The sequence below is a fragment of the Leptonotus elevatus genome, chromosome 16 (genome assembly GCF_054856555.1).
Source record: "Leptonotus elevatus isolate MCC_2025b chromosome 16, RoL_Lele_1.0, whole genome shotgun sequence".
In the NCBI taxonomy this organism is placed as follows: Eukaryota; Metazoa; Chordata; class Actinopteri; order Syngnathiformes; family Syngnathidae; genus Leptonotus; species Leptonotus elevatus.
This window is the reverse complement of record NC_141254.1, coordinates 2763954-2791172: the sequence shown is the minus strand read 5'-3', so window position 1 is coordinate 2791172 and position 27219 is coordinate 2763954. Positions and strand designations below refer to the sequence as shown.

The following is a 27219-nucleotide window of genomic DNA, read 5'->3' as shown; positions in this document are numbered from 1 at the left end:
CAAGGCAGCACAAGGCCACAGTAGTTAAATAAAACAAAAGCCTCCCACTTCGTATCAACTATAAATTCTTGGCAACTTAACTGATGCTTTCGGTAGCTATGGAAACCTACTAGAATGCCTCTCCAGCACACCCCTCCCTTTCTCTCTCGTGCGCGCGCGTGCTGCACAACCCCCCCCCCCCTCTCCCTCTCTCCCCCCTTGCCCCCGCCCCCTCCTAACCCTCCCTCCCGTCCCCTCCCTCCCTCCCTCAGTCCCATGCAAAATCTGTTTAGGCTACTTTGCGCATGTACTGCCGGTCAAAGCGAGCATAGCATCGACTCCAAGATGGCGAAAGCACGTCTGGCTTGCCTCCTGACTCTCCTCTCAACTCACTGTAAGTACAAAAATCAATACAGCAGGCTGACATTTGTTCCTTTTACTCATCTAGAATCACGTTACTTACGTACAGCTACTTCTGACCCTGTTTGGTGGTGATTTCAGTTCAGTGGTTGACATTAAAGAGATCCCGTCTTAGAAGGTTCGTTTAACAATATAAACTCATACCAGACCGATGAACCTCTTTTATGTCCGAAAAGAGACTGTCTGACTTGTGTTTTTACGAAATATATGACAAAAATAGTCGCCATTTTGGTACAATCTAGTAACAGAATACGAAGTAAGCATGCCGAGTGTTTTTAAGCTGCTTTGACCAGTTCAATACAACCATCGTTTACTTCGCAGTCTACCGTTTCGTGGTATTATGCATCCCCGCATTCGCATCGCGTGCGCACCTCGTCGCGTTGTGCTTACTTTTTCGAAAAGTTTCCGTCTTTTAAGTTCAAAGGACGCCTCAGTACTTGTGAATTAAACATGATTTGTGGACGTGCCGTTAACTATTTAGCGTGGCTGTGGGGCCACCGCGATGTTCGAAGTAGTGATGCGAGATAACGGGTTTTCCTGCCGGCTGAATAAAGCAAGCTGTCCGCGGGAGGAGTCAGCGTCCTCTGCACCTTCCTTTCACCGCTCTCCTATATGTGAACTCTTTCAAAGTGCAACACAACCGAACGGCCGAACAGAATTGGCTCTGTTATCGCCGTTTTATCAGCATACAGCTGGAAGTGATGAACACACACCTGTGGAGGGGAGCGCTGAATTTAAACAGAACGGTTCACGCCATAACGATGAGGCGTGTTTCGAAAGATTACTGGAAACTAATATTCCCAGTAGCCTCGTGGTTTTTATAATGACTCATCGTTAAATGAGCCACTTGTTGCCGTGTGCAGCCATTTTGGCATCAGGATTATGTGACCTTTTTTCTTCGAGGCTGATTTTAGTTGTGACCAAGCACGCAAATCAACAACAGGTGCGTGTATTATTATTATTATTATTTTTTTAAATATAGACACTTAACAAATGAAGTAATTTGTGTTTAGCGGTTAAATACCCTCAATAAATGGCAATACCAAAAGTTGTATTTTAAATATTTTATTAAACACTTAGTTTTCCTTCCTACTAGCCTACATAGCAGTAAAAAAAAATTCCCATGGTTTGGCATTAATTACATTTCTCTGCCTTAACCTTTGGACACAAATTTGGAGGCATGAGTGGGACCAAAATAGCAATCAAAGTACAGACATGAGAACCTCCAGGGATAGTTCATGTGTATAAATGGTTTAATCGTAATTGCAGTGCAGCCTTTTTAAAATATTATTTTGTGGCGACACACAAGGGGGAGATAAAGGGATGAAAGACATGAAACGGTTAAAAGAGTAAATTTCTTCTTGTTGTGTCAGAGATAAAGGGATGAAATGGTTGAAAGAGTAGATTTCTTCTTGCTGTGTAAAATTATGTGTGGAGAGGAAAAGAGACATAACTTGCAAAAAAATTAGTGTTCCACAATTGAATTTACAGCATACTATATAACATGAGGCTATGGGGTGTTACTCTTGATACTTTTGATAGCGTTTCTCCCAAGTAAATCTGTGACAAAGCAGGGCAGGAGCACAATTGACATTTTTCAGAGAGAGCAGTGAGCTGGTGAAGATTTAAGAATTTCTTTTGTCTTGCTTGGACAGGGGCTTAGCCATTTGGTCGACTGCCTGTGTCTTTAGAAACGGCATTAATCTGGCTAAATTGAAGCTGGCTAAAGGCTGTGTTGTAAAATACTAATAGCCACCGATAGCCCATGATAATACCACTAATTGAAATGCGTTTATTTTTGGTGTCACACTGCTTCAAATGTTGCTTTCACATGGTTGTATTTTTCTTCAGGTCACCCAATCTGTTATTAGTTTCTTGTCAGATGTGCCTTTGAGTTGTAAGTTGCATTTTCAATATGTGTGCTGCTATCCTCTTAATGGTCACACAGACACTATTCCGAGTGAAGGCTAATGCCAACGTGACTGGACATAGCTACAAATATCATCCTAGTCATCTGTCAATGGAACCTAAGACACAGGCCATTGTTATTTTAGGTGCACATGCTTACAGCAGACTTTCCAATCTGACCTAATGGAATGCATTGACATTTTACATTGTTGGCTTCATCTGAGGAGTTTCACTTCTATTATTCCAAAGAAAAGCACTCTAACTATCCTGGCCAAGAGTGGAGCAAAATATGTGAGATCCTGGAAGATGCTCAAAGTGGATTATTATTGATCAAATACACACTTTGACTCTGTCTATAGTGTGTATGCTTTGTCACAGTGAAACACCCAAGTTTCCTATTAGTTTAATACTTTGACTCAAGAGGTTGTGAGTAGCATGATGGAGCATAATTACGCTTAAATATTTTACACTAGCATTTGATTATATTTGATCTATGACTGTCTGTGTTTTCACTCATGGGTAACAAATAAGTCCTATTGGAGCCATCTCTATCTGAGTGATAAGATAAGTGAGGGAGCAGTCTATTAGATAGTTGTTTGTATGTACTCCACTGATAAGCCATTTCATCACTCGACAGAGATTTAGACCCTCTCAAACCTACACAATAACTGTGGTTCTCTTCGGATGCCACTACGCAAGCGTACTCTTAAAACATTTGTCTAAAATAATGCCAAAGGTTGATGCTTCGCTCATTGTTTGGCATGTGTGGTGCAGCCGTTTGGCGAGACAGGAGTCAATATCCCCTAAGCTAACTGCTGATAGTCGCTCCCTTAGGAGCCGTATGTTGTCAGATGTTTCCTGACGCACCCAACGCTTGTGAGCAAATGTTTGGAGGACACACTGAATGGCACGTAATGCCCGCTATGGGCAAGTCACATACAGTCTGACATTTCACTGTAAGGGAGTAATAGACAAGCAGTATTAGGCAGCAGACAAACAGAAGTCCCTTGATGCTCTGCATTTGTTTGTTACAAGTCAGAAGTTATTCATATCAGAAACCGCTGAGTGAGAGTTGGCTGTGGCATATTGACATTTTGCTCTCGGCTCAGATGTCACAGCGAGAGAAAGGAATGATTTTTGGGGACTTTTTTCAGAGTACTGCTCACTCAAATTTTTACAACCTTGCTGATTGATGATTTGTGACTGATCATATAAATCCCTTACAGGCTGTTATAAATATTGTTCTATAGACTATTGTGGCCCCGACACAGTATAAAGTCAATGCCGCACATGGCTGCTTACTCTGGAATTGCCTGAAACAGCTGAGCAGGAGTGGGTGGAGGTGTTTCAAGTAGTGGCATGGTCAGGCGTCACCAGAAATATCTACAGCGTCCCTCCCAAACCTGAGTGACCATGCAAGCAAATGTAACATTCCAAATAGATAATACATGGAGCCTGAAAACCTTTTCTATTATGTGTAACAATCTTAGCCACCTGTTTGCTGGAAGATAAAAGGCAGCCCTGTTGATGAGTTTGCTTATATATAAAGGAGGGGTAGCTTTGAAGATAAAGGCATTTGGAAAACATGTTTGGTTTGATCATGTACATCCTGAGGCAGAACTCAATGTTAACATGACACAGACAAGGATTCCGCTGTGTCCTGCTTTTGTTACAATATTACATTCAATATAACATACAGCAGATGATAATGTTGAAAAGCAACATTGTACAAAGTTATAGAATGTGTTTCAAAAAAGTGTTAATTTCAGTCTTTGTTGAGCTGTACGATGACGATGACCTATTAGGAGACAATTGCCCTCCTGGCAAGCTTGCTTGTCATTTTTCCCCTCACCGTGGTGTATTTATCTCTCTATGCAGTTTTTTGTTTTGTTGTCTTTTATGTATTTCACAGAGCCAATCACAGCATTTGCAAATGGAGCTGGCAATGTAACCACTCATCATACATCCATTTTTATGCATATTTTTTAGGGATGCACCAAAATGAAAATTTTGGGCCAAAACCGATAACCGAAAATGAGAAACGCTTAGCCGAAAACCGTAACGCCCCCCCCCCCAAAAAAAATAATATATATATATATATATATATATATATATATATATTAAAATAAAAAAACAATGCTTAATATGACTCAGATTCACCATTAGCTACAGACCACTCCATATTTTCAACACATATTACTAATGTAATGTAATGATTGAGAAATAAATGAGGTGGATGAATAAGAATAACCACAAGCATACAGTAAGCGCACAGTGCAGTGTCATTTCATTGCATTTGTTACTCTATGATATATAAAGTTGTCGTTAGCACACAGACACAGTGATTTTCTGCACATTGTTGGACGTTATAATCTGGAGATGAAGCTTTCGAGTTTTGTCACTCGTCAATCTCAATTGATTTGGGTCGCTGCTGATAACGCAGCTCTTGTCTCGGTCATGTGAAATAAATACAGACGAAGGAACCGGGCGCTGTGTTGCTTATTCAACGGGGGCTTTATTTGCATTTCAGCAACAAACAATTTGCTACGACACTTCAGTTGCAGAATAAGAAGTTCGGTCGCCGCAAACTAGCGCGTAGCTGCTACACGCACACACTTGCCTTGCGTTGTCTTCGGCGTCCTCTTCTCTCGCTGGCGCAAACACCATACAGCGATCTCGATACTGCTTTCCGCTAACACTTTGTGCCGTTGCCATGATTCCTTGCCGCTGATTTGAGATAGCATCGACCGGGTTAGCCTCGAGACGCTAGCTTTCGGCTACTGCTCATGAATTGACATTGAGGCGGAACGCTCACCCCGGCATTTAATTCATACATATGCTTGCTTGCAATATTATTATTTTTTGCTTGCGTTACCACATCGCAATAGTTTTATTTTTTTTGCTTGCGTTACCACAACATCCTATTTCAGCGATATTTTTTCGGCCCCAATTTTATTTCGGCCGAATGCCGAAAATGCATATTTTTCTCATTTTCATCAATATTCGGTACATCATTATTTTAAATATGTATATTTTAATGTATATTTTCTGAGGTTGAAGGTGACATGAGTGGCGATGTGCATGTGAATTTTGGTGATGATTCATAGCGTCGTCGTATCAATATTAAGCATTGGTTTGCTTTTGTACACAGTTTCCACTTCCTTCAAGTACAACTGTAGTGTTAACACACAGAGTTGGGATTTTATTTCTACAAAACTGTGAAATGTGTTTGTTACTTTTCCAGTTTCAGTGTGCTCTCATGTCAGTTGTTTTTATAGTTAAGGAGGGCTGTTGCGAGGGATTGTTAATGTGATCTGACATATTTAGATTATTATTCATGCTCACATATTCACCTTGGCCTAAACGCGGTCATGTTCCCAAAATGGCACAAGCCGGTACCTGTTTCAAATTTCAAGAAGACCAGCATGTCAAAAAAAGACATAACAATAACCATGTTTACATGGAGCCATGTAATCCGATTAGAATGAATCCGAATGGCCGAACGGAATGAAAATGTTCCATATAAACACCTCAATTGGAAAGAAATGTCTGAATCCAAATGGAATTTAAATTTGATTAACAGGGGTGGGTTATTCATTTTACCAATCTGAACGAGCGTCAAAGCGTCAGTTTAACCGGAATAGCGATGCTGCGTTTGGTATGCGCATGCTCTTTTGATGTAAATGCGTCATGACGTCGTCTTTTCCGCCCAGTAAAATGGCGGCGTTTTGTTTTGGGAACTTGTTTTTATCAAGATGTTGCTTCAAGTGTTAAAACTATCACAACTACTGTCCTAAATGACAAATTACTCATCTTAATAAGTCATGTGATCGATTTCCGCCGGTCTCAGGGCTACCGTGGTGGGACTGATCAGATTAACGGAGCGGAACATGCAACGGCAGATCGGAATGGATCACGTCACATGTAAAAACAGGTGATCACAGACCTTTAATCAGAATGATTTCAACGGGCCGATTATCGGCGCCGATTTTCAGCATTTTGACTATCGGCATCGGACATTTTGAAGAGTCATACGGCCGATAAATCCATTTAAAAAAGTGTTCAGGGGGGAAAAAATCAGGGAACTAATTATTTACAATTTTATAGATGCTTCTGACCCTAGGAACTCTCTGCACCTTCTATCTTTGTTTGAAATTAAAACTAGATAAGTAAAATAAAATAAAAAATTTGGGGCACCCCTACAAAATGGCTTGACCCCTTAGTAGTGCCCTATATGGGGAGCAGTGCGCACATTCGGACACAGCCCGTGACAATATGCATGCAAGAACAGCACACAAATGACTTCCTGTTTGATTATATTTATCGGGGGTCACATGTTACCTTCAGGGGAGAAGCACAGTTATCCTGCTTGTGTGTTTACTGGATACTGACAGTACATCAATAGGTCAAATGAGACCACCACTGATCAAACATTGGGAAGCTGTTGGTTAGTAAACCAATTAGCTCTTTCATTAAGACAAGACTGAGGCAATGAACTACAGCGAGCTTTAGCCAGAGTTGCCCTGAAAGACTTTCACACTAGCAGCCATAACCAGATAATGGCACTGGAGTCATCTTTTGTTTACCAGGCTGTAAAGTAAGAGGCAATTACTGTCTAAAAATAGTTGAGGTGTTTGTCACAAGTTTATTCCAAACCAATTGGTGCACCTGGAAAAGGGGTCTTTGATAATACTTCTGGAAAATGACTTCTTTCAAATGACCATTCATTTTCTATGTCGCTTATTATCATTACGGTCGTGTGTGTTTTCTCAGCCAACTTGGGGCAAGAGGCGAGGTAGATCCTGGTCTGGTCTAGTATAGACAAACGTAGACAACTAGGGGTGTTCCATATCATACCTTCTACGATATTACCAGTGTATTTTTTGGGGTGATAAAAATGTGAAATATCGCAAAATTGACGTGATGACGTAATGCATAACATCATACGTCTTCGTGTCTATTTGGACGTACATGCGTCGATCGCTGCTGCATAAAAACAATTTCGGAGCGTGTGAGGCTGTGAGCTGCAACCAGTTCTGTCTGCTACCTTCGTCGTGTGGAGGCTGTTTGGTTACAAGAGGTCAGATATGATGCAAAAAATACAATTGTTTGCAAATTGTGCAGGACAACTGTTGCCGATAAAGTTAAGAGGATGCGTAGGCTAAAGTCCCGCAAGGAGGACATGGAAAGGTTGGAAACAGCTCGTGTTGTTTGGCGTGAACAAAAGTTCATTACTGGAGCACTCTTGATTAGACACACTCCTTATGAAGAAAAACAGACGGTGGTTGGATAATATTAAAGCGGTTGCGTATTGTTTGGCCAAGATAAACAATCTGCCGTGGTTATTTTACCGTGACCGGTAACTCTCCTCATAGTTGACGTGACTTTGTTATTCAAACCGTCCGCTAAGCTAACGTGCTCTCGACGAGACAGCGTGCCCTTTGCTGTTGCGCAGCGGCGTAAACATGCACATTTGCATTATTGATACCCGCTAGTGATGTCTACAAGCAATCACGGCATTTTCTCGCTCCTCTTATTGACCAATCAGAGACATTCATGGTAAAATAACGCTCACAGGATAGTTGCCGGTTACGGCAAAATAACGGTCACAGGATAGTTGCCGGTTATGGCAAAATAACCACTGCTTAAACAATCGCAGGGGAAAACATTTTCCAACAATACACTTGCCTGCGATGTTCAGAGCATGACGCCACAGACTAGCTGCTACCGTATAATATTATTATTTTTTGCCTCTACAACACGAGGATCAACCACACAGAAGAAAATAATGGACTTTCTTGACTCATGCAATTTGCCACCAACTTCTGAAGGTTTGTGTTTTCTTTGTAAATGTGCTTTATATGATTTAAGCAGTTATGTTACAATTAGACCTCACAGGGTAAACACCACCTGGCCTGTTTTTATTCCCATTTCATTCCATTACGGTTGCTATATTTCCACTTTGTTTACATTTCAATTGTGGAAAAAAGGTGGCTTAAATATTGTGCTGCAATAAACGTTCTATTATTCCAAAGCACCAATCACAAACCTATTGTTCAGTAATTATTACCAATATCGTCACCACAAATTTCATTGAAATATCGTGATATAATTTTTAGGCCATATCACCCACCACTATAGACAACCAACCATTTTCACTTAGATTTTCCTGTAAACAAATTAAAACATGTTAATGACAAAACCAGAATTCAGAAGAAAAACAACACAGATATTAATGACCCTGCGAACTTAATAAAAATGTTAATCACAAAACTAGAACACAAAGAAAAACAACACATACACTGATGGCCAGATGTCATTTGTCTTTATGGTCTTTGATCATAACAATCAGACATCGAATGCATGCTGTGGCAACCGTATTAATTAACGATGAATCATTTAGAATATATCGCTTCTATGCAACATTATCAAGCTACATTTTTCATAATAGTAATAAGAGAGAGATCCTGAGGGGCTGAAATTATATGTTCAAAGCATCATTGCTGACTTCATTGCACAAATGAATAACTTAGTACATCCACACTTGGCAATGACTGTGTAGTTCAGTGCTTGGGGTAAAGCATGATGCACAAATCTTGGTGCCCATTTAAATGAGTTATTAGTAATGGGTGTGTGTGTGTGGGGGGGGGGGTTGCGGGTGTGTGTGTGTGTGTGTGTGCGTGTGCGTGCGTGCATACTACATTGTGAGGACCAAAATGCGTCTTTAACCAACAGATTGAAGACATTTTTGTGAAGTGAGGACATTTTGGCCGGTCCTTACAACTCAAGACTACTTTTTGAGGGTCAAGACTTGGTTTTATAGTTTAGGTTTGAATTGGGTTAAGGTTGAGGTTAGGGTAAGGAATGGGGGTAGGCAATAATTTTTGATGGTTGGGGTTAGGTGAAGTGGCTAGGAAATGCATTATGTCTATGGATGTTCTCACAATTATATAAGTACGGGTATGTATGTGTGTGGGGGGGGGGGGTGTGCGTGCGTGCGTGCGTGAGTGCGTGCGTCCAAGATATAATAAGGCCACACTTTTAGCACTACTTTGTAACAATAACTCAAGTTCAGCTTGCGAGCAGAATAGGTCAAGTATTGAAACAAGAGTGCACAGCTGAGCAGAGTAATTATGTTAATAATTACAATTTGGTTGTTGTTGGAGTACGAAACGTGTTCGACAGTATTTCCAACGTGATGAGAAACCGGATGCCAGCTTCTATTTGTGGTAAAAGATGCACTGTAGAGCACATAATCCCATATGATGGAAGCGTTGAGCAACGAACAATAGATTGCTATAAACCAGTGATTCTCAGACTGCGAGGCACAGGACAGTGACTAGGGAGGTGTGTGACCTGTTTTTGGTTTTCTGTTTTTTTAAATGGAGCAGGACAAACACATGTTTTGATCTTGAATGACTGACTCATTTTAGTGTGTGAGTCACAATACCAAATCACTCACACCAGGAAATCTTTGCTATGTTTGAGTATGCTTGAATCCTAAAGTCCGGTGCATTTTGGGAGTAGTTCAGTCTGCAAGGGAATGTTGTTGTTTTTCTTTCACTACATCGTGTGATGCCCAATTCAGGGATTTTGTTACAAATCTCCACTTCATGCTTCACGTTTCAAGTGGGATTAAATTAAAGTGAAATATAAAATCAACAGTTACTATAACTTTGCAGATTTAAAAATGACTGTTGTCCTCTGCCCTTGCAGAGTGCAAGTTTGGCTTTTGATGACGTATAGGTTGAATGTGTACGGATTAGGGATAGACAGGTCGATTATCTGCGCCGATGTTGGGCATTTTGACGAATTTCGGTATCAGCCTTTTTTCAAATCTGACGGCCAATATAAGATAAATCTTAAACCATTTTCATCTCAGGGTGCTATTTAAATTTTCATTTAAGTTTATAAGAAATGCTACTGACCCTGGGAACCTTCTGAAACATTTGATTTTGTTCGACATTAAAACAAAGAAATGTGAAAGTTTAAAATTTCAGATATTTTAAAATTTTTGCAAAAAAATATTTAATGTAGAAAACCATAGAGAGCTATGGTATTTACTTGCTTAAGTTTCCATTTTACTTTTTAAGACGAATAAATCTTGGGAGCTCCCTGAACGTTTTGTTAGAAATTTAAAAGGATGTCAATTGACTTAAGATTTTTTTTTTTAACTAAATTTTTGAAAAGTCTGTAAAATTGTTTGATAAACATGCTTTAAGACATTACAAGATTGACGTTTGTACTTTAAAAAAAAAATTACACCAGTAACCCCCCCCCCCCTTTAAAAAAAAAAGAAAACTAATATCGGCTTCAAATATCGGTAATCGGCCTACTTGAATACTAATAATCAGCATCAGTATCGGCCCTGAAAATAAAACATTTCGGTCTATCGCTAGTACAGATGAGCGTTCATCACATACGAAAGAGGCCCACGTCGGATTTGACAAAATCTTTCACACTGCATGAAAAATCTGATATATGTCGCATATTGGCCCAAAAAATCTAAATTGAGCTACAGTGAGAACATCTTATTTGGACAGGGGTTGGACTGAATTTGGTTGTGGATTTCCATGATGTGAATTGCTTAATAGTGAAGCAAACTGCTCTGACTGAGACAGAATTGTATCTTTCCCTTGTACTATTGTTACTTTCGTCAAATAATTAAAACATTCAAGAAAATTAGACCATTTAGCCCCTCAAGCTGTTGTTGTCTTTTTATTTTATTTTTCTATTTTTTTTAAACCATTCTAATCTTCTGGAAAAACAAAACGTTGTATTCATAGACTTGTTGAATAGAACAGGAATAAATACTTAATAAAGATGAAATTCTTGATAGCTAGCAGCATTAATGGACTTAATTGATTCTGTCAAAAAATATCACCTGTATCTGAATGGCCTGTGCCTTTTATGCAGTGCTGGAGCTCATGCACAATTAGAAGCTCAGATGCAGCTCACACATGCTCACACACAAGGCTGTTGCCACGTGGATATGTGAGCGCATAGTTTGGGGTAAGTAAGTGCCTCAAATAGTTGTGAGGATGCCAGGCATAGGCCATGCGTTTGTAGCATGGTGGCTGGCCTCTGTCTGAGCTTCAATAAAATTGAGGGCTTTGCATGTGGGCCTGCTCTCTTTCTGTGTCAGAAACCAAAAGTGAAATAGAAGTTATTTGAGTTGGTTTCACCAGCCTATGTTTATCAGTTTATCCTGTGTCATCACTGTAATTAATAATTTAAACTTAATTAAAATTTAATTTAATTTAATTTAAAATTAAAACTTAATTCTTGAGTTGTCCAGATTTTCGCCCTATATAGAACTTAACTGGAAAAACAGAAAGAAGGAACTGAGCACGAAACAGTGAACATTCTACATCTGTGTGAAGGGATTTCCTGATTTTATTGCATTTTTATGTTTGCTGTAAAGGTTGTAATTGTGGTTGTTACAAAACAATTCCAAACATTAACCTTCATATCCTGAAATTTTGAGTAATTGTCCAAATGACCAACGTTATCACGTATGCCATTTCCTCTCTCAGACTTCATCAACATGAATTCCACGGTCATTAGCAAAGCGTAAACATATGACCTTAAAAAACTGGTCAACAGCAGGGAGATGCTTCCTCTGAGAGCCGTAATTATCACAGCACATTAGTATCAAGGACCTCCCAAGACTTAAAATATTCATTACGTACCATACAGCTTCAGATATAACTACTCGTGATGTGTTTTAGTTTACAAGTTTTTCAATTTGTTACTATCAGAAGCTTAAGTCACACTTTATCTAATCTTGTTTTTTGTTGACTTGAACAAATCATAGATTTAAAAAAATTAAATAATTCGTTATTGTTCACTCCCTTCACTGCATTGGTAATGTGTGCCAAATCGAGTTTCTATATAAACTGAAATCATATGAAGACTCAAAAGTGCTGCAAAACTGTTACTCTTGGATCACTGTACTTCATGTTTGCCATTTTTTTTATGAGATGTTGTCAGCTCTACAGAAAGTACAGAGATGAGTGATATTTAGTTCAGAAAATTCCTAAATTATTAAGAATCCTACAGCAGAAAACAACCAGTAATTTATTGAAAACATAAACAGCAGAAAACACAAGAATAAGGCCATTTAGCAGAAAGGTTAACTTTTTGGGGCATGTACAAAAACTGAGATTGCGTGTGTGCTTTTTGTGGAAAATTAATCACAGAGAAAAATAACCTGCTGCCTACACTTACTTTCTCTGCTCCCCACATCAAAGTTTGCACTTATTTCTTGCACATGCTGGTTTGAGATGGCTTTCCACCTGAATTTTACTGAATCTGTGCTGTTGATGGATGTGATTGTAACCCACCATCCACCCTCCTTCAGCAACCCGCCCTTCTCTCCACAAGGTTTATTTGTACAGAACGAGCAACTAGTTTAAACTCTTATTCTCAACAGAGATAGATCATTTGTGTCAACATCTTTGGGCAACTTCCTTCAGTTGAGCGTGTTTGATGATCCCCTGTAAGAGAGGAGAAGCCGTGATTTTCTCGGATCCAAACTTAAGGTCCAAGTCCCAACTGAGTCAGTGATGCTACTAAGAAACTTAAGATCATGTTTGTGCACTTTAGTGTTAGTCATGGCTTATTAGGGCTGGGCGTGTTGAGCACACTCTTAAAGAATTCTATGCAGTCAGAATATTCGTTGCAGGCCCATCCCACTGACTTGTGACGCATTGCTAACAGATGGGATTCTACACGCTGTAATGTGCAAGGTGCTATACAATGAACAATTAACCATTTATTTTTATTTTTACACTGTAATTTAAAGAGGAAGTCTACCCAAAAATGTTCTTGACAATAGCATGGCATGTGTGCCCCTACTGGTCTAAACACGGCATTCTGATGATTGTTTTTGGAATATGAGTTATGCAGCAAAATCCACCTGTTTTTATACATCTCACAGGGTGGCCATTTTGCCACTTGCAATCAACTTTTGAAAATGACTTAACAGTTGCTCAGGGCTCCAGTTTGACCAGTCATACACTAAAAAAAACTAACATAAAAGAATTTTACTTTTTATTTTACATTTTTTTCTGTATTTTAAAAATATCATTTAATTTACAAAAATAAACTCTTAATTTTACATGTCAAATGTAAAATAACATGAAATAACTAACTGAAATAAGACTATATTTCTGTTCTTTTACAAAAACAAAAACCTCCATTAGGAATACATATGATTGTTTGTTTGTAGTTTTGATGCTTGAGGGAGCACGTGCACTTTTGTTATATATTTTATGCAATGACAATAAAAGTATCTATCTCTGTTAAAATATGTTCACAAATGTATCGTAATTTCACAAATCTTTGTTTGTTATTTAATGGAATAAAATGTACAATTCAACTTTAAAAACCCTAAAAAAATGAGAGAAAAAACTATCTACTGAGAAATAAAAACATTCATAATTTTACCATAATTTCGTGAATCGATTTTTTTTTTTTTAGTGAAAATAACTACAATTTCTGTCGCCGCTGCTGCCGGAAAATTTGTGTTTTGTTTTGGGGGTTTTACAAGAAAGTAATTTTCTGTTATTTCACAGTATTTTTCAGGCGCCCCCAGCTGCTGTAAAATGTCAGTTTTAACGACTTAAAAACATTTAAAAATTGCAGTGTAACCTAGCTTCAGAAAACAGGTGAGCTGTGATTGGTCGTTACTTGAGCCCTCAGCAATTGTGATGTAATTTTCTGTCAACAGCAAGTGGCAAAATTGCCACATCTAAGAACAATATTAATCAGAATTTAGTATGCACCGAAATTAAATTTTTTGGCTGAAAACGATAACCGAAAAAGAGAAACCCTAACCCTTGGCCGAAAACCGAAAATAATTAAAAAAATTAATTAATTAATTAAAAAATTATACAAATAAAAAACGATGTTTAATATCAATCAGATTCACCATTAGCTACAGTCCACTCCACATTTTCAACACATATTACTACAGTAATGATTGAGAAATAAATGAGGTGGATGAATGAGAATAACCACAAGTATACAGTAAGCACACAGTGCAGTGTCATGTCATTGCGTTTGTTACTCTATGGTATATAAAGTTGTCGTTAGCCCACAGACACAGTGCTTTTCTGCACATTGTTGGACGTTATAATCTGGAGATGAAGCTTTTGAGTGTCGTTACTCGTCAATCTCAATTGATTTTTGGGTCGCTGCTGATAACGCAGCTCTCGTCTTGGTCATGTAAAATAAATTAATTTATCATGTGAAGGAACCGGGCGCTGTGTTGCTTATTCAACGGGAGCTTTATTTGCATTTCAGCAGCAAACAATTTGCTACGACACTTCCGTTGCAGAATAAGTAGTTTGATCGCCGTAAACTAGCGCGTAGCTGCTACACGCACAAACTTCCCTTGTATTGTCTTTCGCGTCGTCTTCAATCTCTGGCGCACACAACATACAGAGATCACGATACTGCTTTCCGCTAACACTTTGTGCCGTTGCCATTATTCATTGCCGCTGATTTGAGATAGCATCGACCGGGTTAGCTTCAAGACGCTAGCTTTATGCTACTGTTCATGAATTGACATTGAGGCGGCTCAATGAGAACGCTCACCGGCGTTTAATTCATACATATGCTTGCTTGCAGCAGTTTTTTTGCTTGCGTTACCACAACATCCGATTATGGCAATATTTTTTCGGCTCCAATTTTATTGTGGCCGAATGCCGAAAATGCATATTTTTCTCATTTTCGGCCGAATATTTTCGGTGGCTGAATATTCAGTGCATCACTAATCAGAATGCCATGTTTAGAGTAGTGTGGCTGCATAGAACATAATTAATGTGAAGACACATTTTGAGTTTACTTGCCCTTGAAGTGACATAATGTATAATTATTGTGGGACATGCCCAATTATAAAAAAAAAACGAAGTAGGATACATGGTCAGTGTCAAATTCTACATGGCAGTACACACAGTACAGTAATTTGGCACAAGTAAAGACAGCAGTTGACTAAGGTTGCCAGCTGTCCTCTATTGTAGCATGATATGGCATTCAAGTGTTCATAGTTTACCACACCAGTTTGTTTGTACAGTGTATCTTTGCTGTGGAACTGTACGCAAGGTAGCGTAGTTGACAATACAACCTGAAAACCGACTGGGTGGCATGATTTGGCAATTCGGCAGCCCTGGTATTTCCAAGGGAAACCCATCAAGGATTCCACTCTGAGCAGGTGATGGAAGCGTGGCTCCAGGAGGGGTGGTTCTGGGGGGGTTGGTGTGCAGCAGCAGAAGCCTCAGATGGTTTCCTTCCCCAGCTGTTGTTGAAGTTACATTCCCTCTTCCACAACTCAGCAAGCCTTCACAAACTATTTACTATTTAAGTCTTTGTATGCACATTTGTTGTCTAAGGGGGCCTTGTTTTGAAACGAGTAACATTCCTGATTTAGTCTGAGTTGTGTCTTTCAACATTGAATTTGGCATTGTCTACTCAAACAGTTACTGCTTTTATCAGTATGCCTTGCATCATTTATATTCATCATTTGACTAAGTTGGAGCTTTAAATGATCACCAGAGCATGAGTGCATGTCAAAGCTCACATCACCTGTGATCACTCAGCCCATGGAGTTGCTCGTTTTTTTGCCAACCTCACATTCTCCACTCGACTGCTTTGTTAGGATGAATGAAACATTCTGTTTCCCACAGCACTGGGAATAAAGTGGTTTACGGTTTAAAACTTATAAAACATTTCAAATGGTTAATGTTAACATTTTGAAATAATGGTAATAATTATAGATGTTCATAATGAGCATCACCATATTTTACAGCAAGCAGGCCAGCTTGTAAATGGTCTGTTCAAAGAAATCTTGGCTGCATTAATGCATTTGACCTTTTTAATAACTTTTTTACCGACCATGCTGAATAATTCCCAAAAAGTCTGAACTGAACTTCACATACAGTAGTGGATATAGATAGCCATAAAGTAATCAGATAAGATAACCATTTTGTTAATGGACATAAAGTATAGTCACCGATAGAAGGCCAACCGGGTGCCCAGGTAGAGGTCGGACAGGAAGGGTTCAGGGGTGGACTTACACAGGTTGACGTGATTACACTTGATGAGACAGAAGACGACACAAGAAAAAAAAAACATATCATGACACAAACAAAAGGAAACGAGACAACAAAAATTAACAAACCCAAAACATGACACAGGCTCTTTATAAAGTATCGCGTAATATAAAAGTGAATCCTACCTGGTATATCCAGTTGTTTCTCCATGTCTTGCCATAGTTTGGCTTTCATCACTCGATCGACATAAAATTAACAGTACAGTAATGTTATACAATGCCTGTCTCCCTACATTAATCAGACGGCGCATAGCCGCATACTGACGCCAGACACTTTTTGACTTCTGACGTCGGATTGGTGTATCGAGGCCTTAAGTGGGGTCTTAACCCCAAGATCTCACCTGAAAACTTAACCAATCAAGATATCAAATGCAGTTGACTATAATCTTTTGGATATATTTTGAATCATATAATTGCATAACAATGCATCTAAGAAATAGGGTGGTTAAAAATACCTGTTCATTGATGCATTGCAATACTTCCTCTTGCAATTCAATATTGATTACTCAACTTCGCCCCACAAGTCCAGATCGATTCAACAAATCCTCAAAATCGATTCACCACCAGTGTTTGTGATTTGCCTTGTATGGACGGAAACTGCGTTCTACCAGATAACAACATGGCGACAGAAGCAAGCAGTAGCACACCTACTTTTAAATTTGACATTTAGGCTCATTTGGATTTTGTTGTCTGCAAACTGTCACCAAGCTCTATCCACGCAGAGATGAACCAAGTCGCTGTTTACGTTTACTGTATATGCAAGGACTTTCAACCGTGTCATGGGCAAAAAGTGATTCAAGAAGTTACAGACACTCGAACAACTGTTATTCAATTTTGTTATAAAACATTTAAAAACTCATTGGTAGACGTAATGACATAATTTTAAAGGGACAGTTTGGTGATCCCTAGTGCCATCTAGTGTTCAAAGAATAGCATTAGAAGCACGCAGGAGCATGCACACTATGGTGGCTCAGAGAGACCACATTTCGAAAGCCTACCACCAATTCTTATTTTGCGTGAGCCAAACGAGCATCTCGTTGAGTGGCAGCGACTTGGCAGCCGTTGTGAAGCCCAGCGAGCGACGCCAAAAGACTGAGCGAGCCGGAATTTGCCTGAGCAGCTAACAAGAGCAACTAGCTGGACATGTCGAAGCTACAGGCTGGAGTGGCTAACAAGAGCGGCTAGCGGGAGGAGCTAGGGGAAAAAAAGTAGTAAAAGCCTACTATTGTTAAAAGCTAGGAGAACAAAAACAGGAACATGTGTGCATTTTGAATGGAGTCTTCTTAACCAGTACATGATTCAAAAAAATTTGTGATGACTGTGTTAAATATTCAACATTGATTTTTAAAAGTTACATTTAAAAAAATAAGGCAACTAATGTTACTGTTAATTAACTCATTCACTCCTAGCCATTTTCACTGAAGGAGCCCCCTTTGCTCCCGGCTGTTTTACTGGAATTTGACTGATTTTGCAAGGCCCACAGAATATTGTGTTCTTTTGCTATAAAAACCTGGAACCTACCAAAAGAAAGATTAGAGTCTCTTCTTTTATCAAGAAAAAAGTATATTTCTATCTGTTTCTGTTTTGCAGCAATTAGCATTAGAATATAGATGAGTTTCATCATTATTCACAAATCGGTTTAAAACTGTGGGTAAATGAGCTTTTTTCAACAAGTCCCTGGTTAATCTCTTATACTCTGCCATTTTTGTAATAATTACAATTTCTTCAAGCATTCTCTTTAGTTTAGAGGCTGAGTCAAAGTCTTCAGTATGCTCTTGCATTAAAAAAATAATATATATATATATATATTTATCTATATATAAAACATATAAATACGTCTTTGGGAGCATGGGCATATTACAAATAAAACATTTATACGACTTTGGGAGCAAATCAGTTAACATTGTTGATTTCGCTAAAGTCTTGTGTACTCATTGGGATTTGGTGTCGTGTGTTACATTACTGTTGACTCGAATGCATTTAGTTTAAATGAGATGACGTAAGATAACTGCACATTTTAAATCAATGAACTACTGAATCTGATGGAGCCAAAAGCACAACTCATGAAAACAGAATTAAAAGTCAGCAGACTTGTGTGAACAGTTGTTGACAAAAGCACCCTTTCAGTTCAGTCCTCAACGGGCACTCTTAACCCATTCAGGCAGGAAGTGAGGCAGATTAAGCATTTTGGACCTGCTAAGTCAACATGTCTCTGTTGCGTGCCTTTGTGTGGTATTGTTCAGTTGTTAGTTGAGCATTAGCTCATCGTGGCTGTCTACACTCACTGGCCATGCTGATATCTGCAAAGTGGCTCTGGTCGCGCCAATGTCAATGTCAATTTTCCATCCAAGTAGGCCATTTTAAGGTAAAAAATAAATAAAATACTTTGCTAAACAACCCACATTACTATCCATATTAGCTTGTTAGCTGCATTGTTTTGGCAGACCTTTGTGATGCTGGACTAAAATTCTTGGTTAATTCACAGTGACCATGCTGATTTCAAGCTTTTAAAAAAGGGTGAACGTTTCAATTAAAGTTTGTGTTAGTATATACTTAGGAGAGATTTCGAAGGGAGAAGCAGCAGAAAGCTATCCAGGGATTTAAAGGAATATTTGACTCATTGAGCCATTTTCAGCAGTAAAAAGTTAATATTTTGTTAAGAATTGTTTTGATAACTTCATGATTTTTCATGTACAATTACTACCTTTAAAAACCTACTTTTCCACTTGCTGTCGACTGAAGATGACATCACCTGTGCTGAGGAAATAGGTAACAACCAATCACGGCTCACCTGTTTTCTGAGTTTGATCATCAAACTGAGCCATGATCGTTACCAATTTCCTCACCACAGGTGATGTCATTTTCAGTTGACAGCAAGTTTTTCATGAAAAATAATGAAGTGTACAGTAATTTATAGGCAAAATATTATCTTCCTACTGTATCCCTTTAACAACATTCTACAATGCCATACACATATCAGTGACATTTTTGTGATGCAATGTTACCCATAATCCCATGCTGCAGTCATACAAATTTATTTTCATCATGCTGGAAAAAGGCCTGCGTGGAAATTGCATTCCTAATTAGGATTAAGAAAGGGGTCGGGCAGCCCGGACTAGAATGTGAAGCATTTGTAATGAGTGCGAGTGATGCCATCTGTGCAGTGTGGTGAGGAGCTAATTTTGGCACCGAGTGTTGGTGTGATTGAGCACAAATTTTCATTATAGCAGCCCTGAATCTAGCGTGGCATTTGACATATTTATACTAATGCGGAAAAACTGTTGCAATGAGTTGAATTCTCCAACAACCAACCCCGCCCATGGCTATAAGATCTTTTTTAAGCTGATGCCACGGAGCTCCCCAATTCATGTGGACATCCAACATGTGTGGCATGTCAGATTGTTCGCATAACTGAACTGCTGCGCCAGGGGAGGCCTGCTCACACGGTTGGCCTTGTGCCCGAATCTGTTTTGACAAGGCTTTCACTGTCTCCTTTAAGTGTCAAACCTGGGCTCTAAATGAGCAGCCAGTTATTTAATCATTAGATTGTCAGAAACACTGTGAAAGTCTTCAACTTTGTACTTCCTACGGATCCCAATTAGCAGGCTGTGGGGGCTCGCTGTGGTGTTGCTGATAGTCTATATATAGACCTGACCTGCTCTCATAAGAGTTTTTTAGTTATCAGCAATAACTGGCCTTGCACGGACTGGACTGACAGAGAGGAAAATTGTCATCAATTATGGCTTTATGTCACCTTTCAGGTTAAATAAATAATAACAAGGACAGTGTTAAGTTACAAGGACAATGTTGAGTGCAATACTTAAGTTGAATAAGTTTAAATACTGTATAACATGACACATCATGTTTTCTGAAAAGGGTCATGCAGTGCCTTTTTCTCATCGTGTATTTTAAATAACCATAGACCATTCGACCAGAATAACCAGAAGCTAAAGTTGTTCTGTTTAATTAAGCATTTATTTACTCCTACAATGTAAAACACAGAACAAAGTCACAGAACAAAGGTCTGCATTGAGACCATGTGAAGCAGTAGTGTGACAACACTACTATTCTTACACAGCATCCAGGATCTGATAAGCTCTGCACCAAGATACTTCACATGACTTGATGAATGAGTCATTTTGGCATTCAAAAATCAGTCTGTGAAAATCGATTATTCCAAAAATAAAATTTTGCAAAAGTGTTTTATTTGGGCCAATGGAAACTTTGTCTTTAAAGAGTGCATTTGCTTAAAAAATTTTTTTTTAAGAGTACAATATATTTAAAAATAAAAATAAAAAAAGGAAACTCAACCCAAGATGTCAAAACTCTGTTGTCTTTAAACGTGCCTTCTTTTTAATCTGATGCTGTTTACTTTAGGGGTGCACCGATGGATCGGCCGGCCGATTTATCGGCCCCAAATTCCTTAGTTATGGGGGATCGGTGATCGGCCGATCCCTTAAATAAAAACTGATCTTTTCCACCGATCGCATCTCCCTCCTCAGAGGTCTGAAAGAATCAGCCACTGTGCTCTTCTGCTGTGATGATTAATAGGCTTTTTATTTCAGAGAACTACTTACTTTTTAAAACAACACTTTTTTATTTTTTCACAGATATTGTAAAATGTTTTCCAATTAAATAGGATTACAACTCTGAAGGTGTATGTTGCTTGTTATGAAAAAAAATTAAATCGGCAAAAATCGGGATTGGCAGGTCAGACTTTTTAGCTCCACTAGTCTAAACACAGTATTCTGATTAATATTGCATTTGCAACAAAATTTTATCCATCTCAGGGGGCAGCCATTTTGCCACTTGCTGTCGACCGAAAATGACATCACAGTGCCGAAAGGCTCAGCATGCGAACATCACATGACCAAAACCAGAAAACAGGTGAGCCAGGATTAGTCCTTACCTGAACCTTGAGCACTGTGATGTCATTTTCAGTCAACGCCAAATAGCAGAGAGCTGATGATAAAAAATTGGTGAATTTTGCTGCTTAATTCATATTCCACAAATGGAATATAAATCAGAATGCCGTGTTTAGACTAATGGGGGAATATGTAACAATATTGTAAAGAACATTTTGTCTTGATTTTGCCTTTAAACCGAATAAGCATTTATTTTAAAAAAAAATTAAAAATGTAAATAACACTAGCTACTTATCTATGGGGTTGGGACACCATATTTAAGTCATTACGTATGTGAAATCACGAGAATGTCTTATCTTATGTTTTTTCTTTATTTTTTTTTACAAACTTTATTGTTATTATTTATTGAACACTTACTCAAACAAGTAATCACAGCAACAAGCTACAGTAATGGTGACATCACTCATTTTGGACTTACTTATGACGTTTTCCCCCCAAATGGTGCTTGTCCATTGATGAGTAACATTTAATTCTTGTTCTACAAACACAATATTATTTCATATAATTTACTAGGGGTGTTGGAAAAAAATTGATTCAATATGCGGCCGAATCGATTTTTAAACATACATTTTTTATGGAACTATTCAACAAAATGTCTTACTTAGGGTTAGGATTCACACATTAAACATGGAAGAATGTTATATTAATGGACCATTAAGCCTTATTATTTTATTTCAGTGCTGTTCAAACATGAAACAGACTGCAACCTGTTTGTTAAATGCAGTGGCTCAGTTATAAACTGGAATTTTCAGATAAATCAATACATTTTCATACATTTCATACATTATACATTTTCTTACAGTGTACATGTACAAGTTTACTGATTTGTATTTTCTAAATTTGAGTTTTAAAAAAATCGCAATAATCAATTGATTCGTTTCTTAATTAATCTGTATTGAATCGAATCGTGATACGAATCGAATCGCCAGGTACTAGGCAATTCACATCCCTATAATTTACAGTGCTGTTTTGAGTAGTACTGGCACATATTGCAAAAATATATATTTTTTTGTGGGTTTAGTTACCCTTTAAGAAAACCATCAGCAGTCAGCCTGTACAGTTACACAATCAGGAACGCTAAAATTGTATTCACTACAACTTGATATCAATGTGCATGGATTGTCAGACTGTATTACTGTGATTGGGAAAACTTCTCTGACTGACAAATTAAGTGCAGGAAAGCCTCTAAAGGTCTGCCAGGAGGAAGCTTGCTGACGGCGAGTCAACCTTCTGGACTTTGCAAGTCCTACGGTTTGTCAGTCTCTGTGTAAAATCATGTGTGCTTTGTGAATGCTTATGTCCATGTTGTTTGTGAATAGGAGAAAATGCATGTTTGGCTAGCCATGCACTCCAGAGACCCAACAATTTGTATTCAAATTAAAAGGGATTTTTTTCCAGTGTATGTTTGCTTTAATTTATTCTATAATTTATTGCCCTGACCATATGCATTGTTTTCCTTACGTTGCAGCCATTTTTGGTTCTCTCGTTAAAATCACACTTTTCCTAATAACTAGTACCCTTTTAGTGACATTGCAAAAAACAAACTAAACCTAAAATCTCCATGAAAGAGCGATACATCTCCAGAGATTTTTGGGTTGAATTAAAAACTGGGTGTTTGACTTTGGACGTTTCAGAGTATAGACAATACACATTTTTTTCTGAGCATAATGTTAATGATCTGAGGGGAAAGTCACTTTGTAAAAGGTGGAAACGTAGTAGAAGTTGCCTCCCCTTAATCCACCCCTGTGAACTTGTTGTAATTGTTGGAAGTCAAAGCTGGAGCAGGCCACATGCAGACTCTAACACTGACTCAATGTGACAGGTTCCTAGGCATTCAGTGACACCATCGCCTCCCCCCAACTCCCCTCATTGGCTTTGGCGGAGTATTTGACCCTGCCGCCATCAGAGGGCTGACCAGCAGTAAGGCAAACACCCTGGCCTGGCCTAAATTGGCTCCCAGATAAGGGCCTCCAGTAGTATAATGTAAATGTGGCATAAATGAATACACAAAGAGGGCTGGTGGCAGAAAACTGCACCTTGTTAGTCGACACCTGGATAACATGAAAGAAATTTGAATTACCTGCTGGTACTAGCATCCATCTGTTAGACTTTTCTAGTTTGGTTGTGAGTCACTTGTGAGTCAGTTAGTATGAACATGTATTTAGAAAATTGGAAATAAATTAATAGGTTACGTTGCAACCTCTTTTGATTATTTAGTCATGTGTAAGGGGCGGCATGACTCAGTGGTAGAGTGGTCATCTCCCATCTGTGAGGTTGTGGGTTAATTTCTCACCCCTGGTGACTAGGATTGCACCGAAATGAAAATGTTTGGCCAAAACCGAAAATGAAAAATGTTTAGCCGAAAACCGAAACGCCGAAAAATAAATTATGCCAATTTTTACTATCATTGCATTTGTTATAATTAATATAAAATATTTATTTAACACTGGTATTTTAACAAAGCACAATATAAATTGAAATGTGCCCACACCGCAGACATGTTGGCTAATGGTACATTAAGCACCAAACGAGGGTTGAGCTTTTTTTTTTATAGTCAATGTAGTTCGCACAGGCGGGGACGGATGCGTGCGGCGGGACAAGGTGTGGCACACTTAAAATCAGCACATTCACATATCCACCAACGTTTAAATATAAATAAATATATTTGTTTGCACCAGCTAATCGGCTTCGGGAACTCACTGCAAAGTCACAAAGAGCGTCCTATACAGGTCTGCCGCCAGATAGCGGTAAGTGTTTCCGTGTTTAAAACTGTTGAAAGCAATAGTGCTTGCATTAGCTAAAGTATTTAGCACGGCCACCTGGATGCCGGTGAAAAAGTGGAAGCGTTCGAGGGGCTCTCATTTAAAAAAAGGGGGGGGGGAAAGGAAGGTGCTGCAGGAGAAAGAGTGGCTCACCTGTACTGCAGTACACGGCAGTTCTGTCTTTTTTTTGACCTTCTAAAATGTTGTACACCAAGTGACGCCCTCTCCTCCGGTATACGTAATGACCCCGGGAGCTGCTGCGACCGACCCGTGCAAACTCACGGTGAAAAGCCAGCAAGAAGAGAAGTGGACACTCACCTCCGCGTTCGCTGTTTAATTCAAACAGACGCTTGCTTGCAGCGTTTTTTTTGCTTACGTCACCACAACCTATTTCGGCCATATTCTTTCGGCTTTAATTTTATTTCGGCTGAATGCCGAAAATGGCACATTTTTGCCATTTTTCGGCTGAAATTTTTCAGTGGCCAAATATTCGTGCATCACTACTGGTGACCATGTCGAAGTGGCTTTGAGCAAGATGTGAATCACACGAAATCGACTACATTGTTGGCCCATAGACAAGAAAATAAAACACATGTGCAGCAATCTGATTGGACACTTGGGGCCAACGTTACCCAAGCAGTAGTTAACCATACGCATAAATATCTGGATTCTAATGGTGACCATTTTGAGCTCTTCTTGTAATTGTAGAGGTCATCTCGTCACAATCACGACACGAATGATCAGGTTGGAAGTGCCAGCGGTGATCAGTCATCGCCTTGTCGAACTTTACATCATCCACCCATGAAGGTCTGCTTGCAGTTCATCAAAATGTACTTTGTGTGCTTTGATCTTCTGCAAGACACCTCTAAAGCTGATTTTAAACGGAATGAGAGGAGCCGCTTCCACTGGCTCTGCAGCTAATCAGCTATGTTCACGCCCACAACGGTGCACTTATTGTGGGAATGCTGTAAGCATTACCAAATATGTGATTGTCATTTTTATTCTCACTTTTTTTGCCGTGTAACAACTCCCACATAATACTTCCGATTTACTCCGTTCAAATTTCAACTTGCTTCAAAAATTCATGCCTTCCGGGGTATATATCGTCTGATTTCACATTACTTACAATATTAGCACAATTTAACGTTTAATATCAACTTTTCCCCATTAATTTTCAATGGGACAGACATTGCAATTGTTCTAAGTCCCACTTTCCACGCCCACTTCCATACATACAACTTACCATCATTACAAAGTGCATTGTCCAGTAACCAGGAGGTAGCGGGTTCGTATTCTGCTTGCACCACATTTTAGTACATTCGATGGTTCGATACCAACTGACTATTATATCCGGAAATTGATATAATTTAACTGAAATGATTAAATGCATGTTAGCTTTCAGCATGAGATGACCCTGTTTGTGCCATTTTTCAAAGATTTCCATGTTCTTAATTCAAAGACAAGTGCAGGTCTCAGTAGGGCTTCAATGCATTTGACTCACTAATTGTTTGCTCAGGCGCTGATGTCAGGAACCGGGTTATAGATGTTTGGTAGTTTGAGGAGCTGATTCATAAACAAAATTAATCCATTCAGCTTGAAATATTGCAGAATATCATAAATAATGCTAATAACGCTTGAAAATCCTTAGTTTGTCTCCCCTCCCACATACGCACATACATACACCACCAGAGCTAAGGCAGCCATCTTGCTTTTTAAACCTTTTCCCAGAAGGAAGTGTACACATCTAAAGGTAGTAGCCATACCTGGCCAGTGGGGGGCATACAAAACAAATTAACACACTATGGTTAAGACCTCAAAAACAAAGCAAAAGTAACACAAAAAGTACAACTTGCATACTTGCTTATTTCAACTTAACTAATCTTCTCTATGAAATCAATAACTTTTAACTCCCTTTAGAGATGGCTCCAACAGACCCTTTTTAAAATAAATACGCCATTAGCCATAATTTCAAACAAGTCTAGTTAGCCCAGTGCTTAGAGCGAGTGCCTACCACCACGTAGTACCTGAGTTAAATTCCTGCTTGGACCACATTATAGTACATTCGATACCAACTGACTTAACTATCATATCAGGAAATGGATTATAATTTCTCTGAAATGATTAAATCCCACCTTAGACAGATTGCAGTTCAAATTTTCTTTTTATTCATTCGTCATTTAACTACAATTAAAAAACTGTAATTTTCACATAATTTATCTTTCAATTTCCTTCATAAGCATTCAGCTATTAGCATTCAGCTTCTAGCATTCCCACGCAATTTCTGCAGTAATTAGTCTAGTTTCTAACTGCACTCCGATGCGAAAATACTAAAAGAAAGAAAACTACACCCATGCGCACAATTAGACTGCACTTTGCGCTAGAAATAGAGCCCGTATTGTTTTGTTTTATTCTTTTCAGAAGAGTAATACTTCAAAGTATAGTATTTACAGTATGCCACACAACATTCTATTCATTCTCAGGATTGGTTTATAGTCTGTGGTCACATGTTCTATTATCCAAGAAGGTGTGAGCTGGTTGAAGACATACTTATGTTGGGAAGGGGACCACAGCTGTGACAAAATAACCTCGAGGCAATACTCAATGTGGTCATTCCCTTTGCAAACTCAGCCCTTAAACCTTCCCATCGCTGTTGGTGTGTCACAAGGTTATTATTTGTATAGAAGAGTGTGGTCACACTCACTTTCTCCCACAGATACTTGGAACAGGTGGGATCCTGCCATCTAACAAGTGGATGGATTCTACTGTGTGGGAGTCTGTACGTGTGTCCTTCTCCTTCTGTAAAAAACAAAAAAACAAACAACAAAACAACTATGGTGTGCTTATCAAGGTTTAGAGTGGAACAGATTAAATGGACTAGAACACATTTTCAACAGAGATATGCGTATACGATTTATATGGAGACTCAAAGCTTGATGGTCAAATAATTGGATTTGGGTGTGTCTTTTCTGTATTTATTAGGGTTAAGACTACAACATTATCACTCGCACTAACTGTTGAAGTGCTGACAGCGATGTGACTGTCTTGTTTATATGCTGCCTCCAAACAGTTTTGTCCTACCCTCGTTCCTGCTTTGGTCATACATTTCGCT

At 38.8% G+C, this 27219-nt stretch overlaps 1 protein-coding gene across 1 annotated transcript in view; it reads left to right on the top strand.

The window, feature by feature from the left end:
- Nucleotides 1-246: 246 nt before the first annotated feature.
- LOC147160386 (junctional adhesion molecule 3B-like) overlaps nt 247-27219 on the top strand; it is a 50082-nt gene continuing 23109 nt past the window's right edge. Inside the window, exon 1 of the mRNA XM_086057669.1 lies at nt 247-373. Within this exon, the coding sequence (XP_085913795.1) occupies nt 256-373 (118 nt within the window). The 5' untranslated portion in view covers nt 247-255. The remainder of the gene's footprint in view (nt 374-27219) is intronic.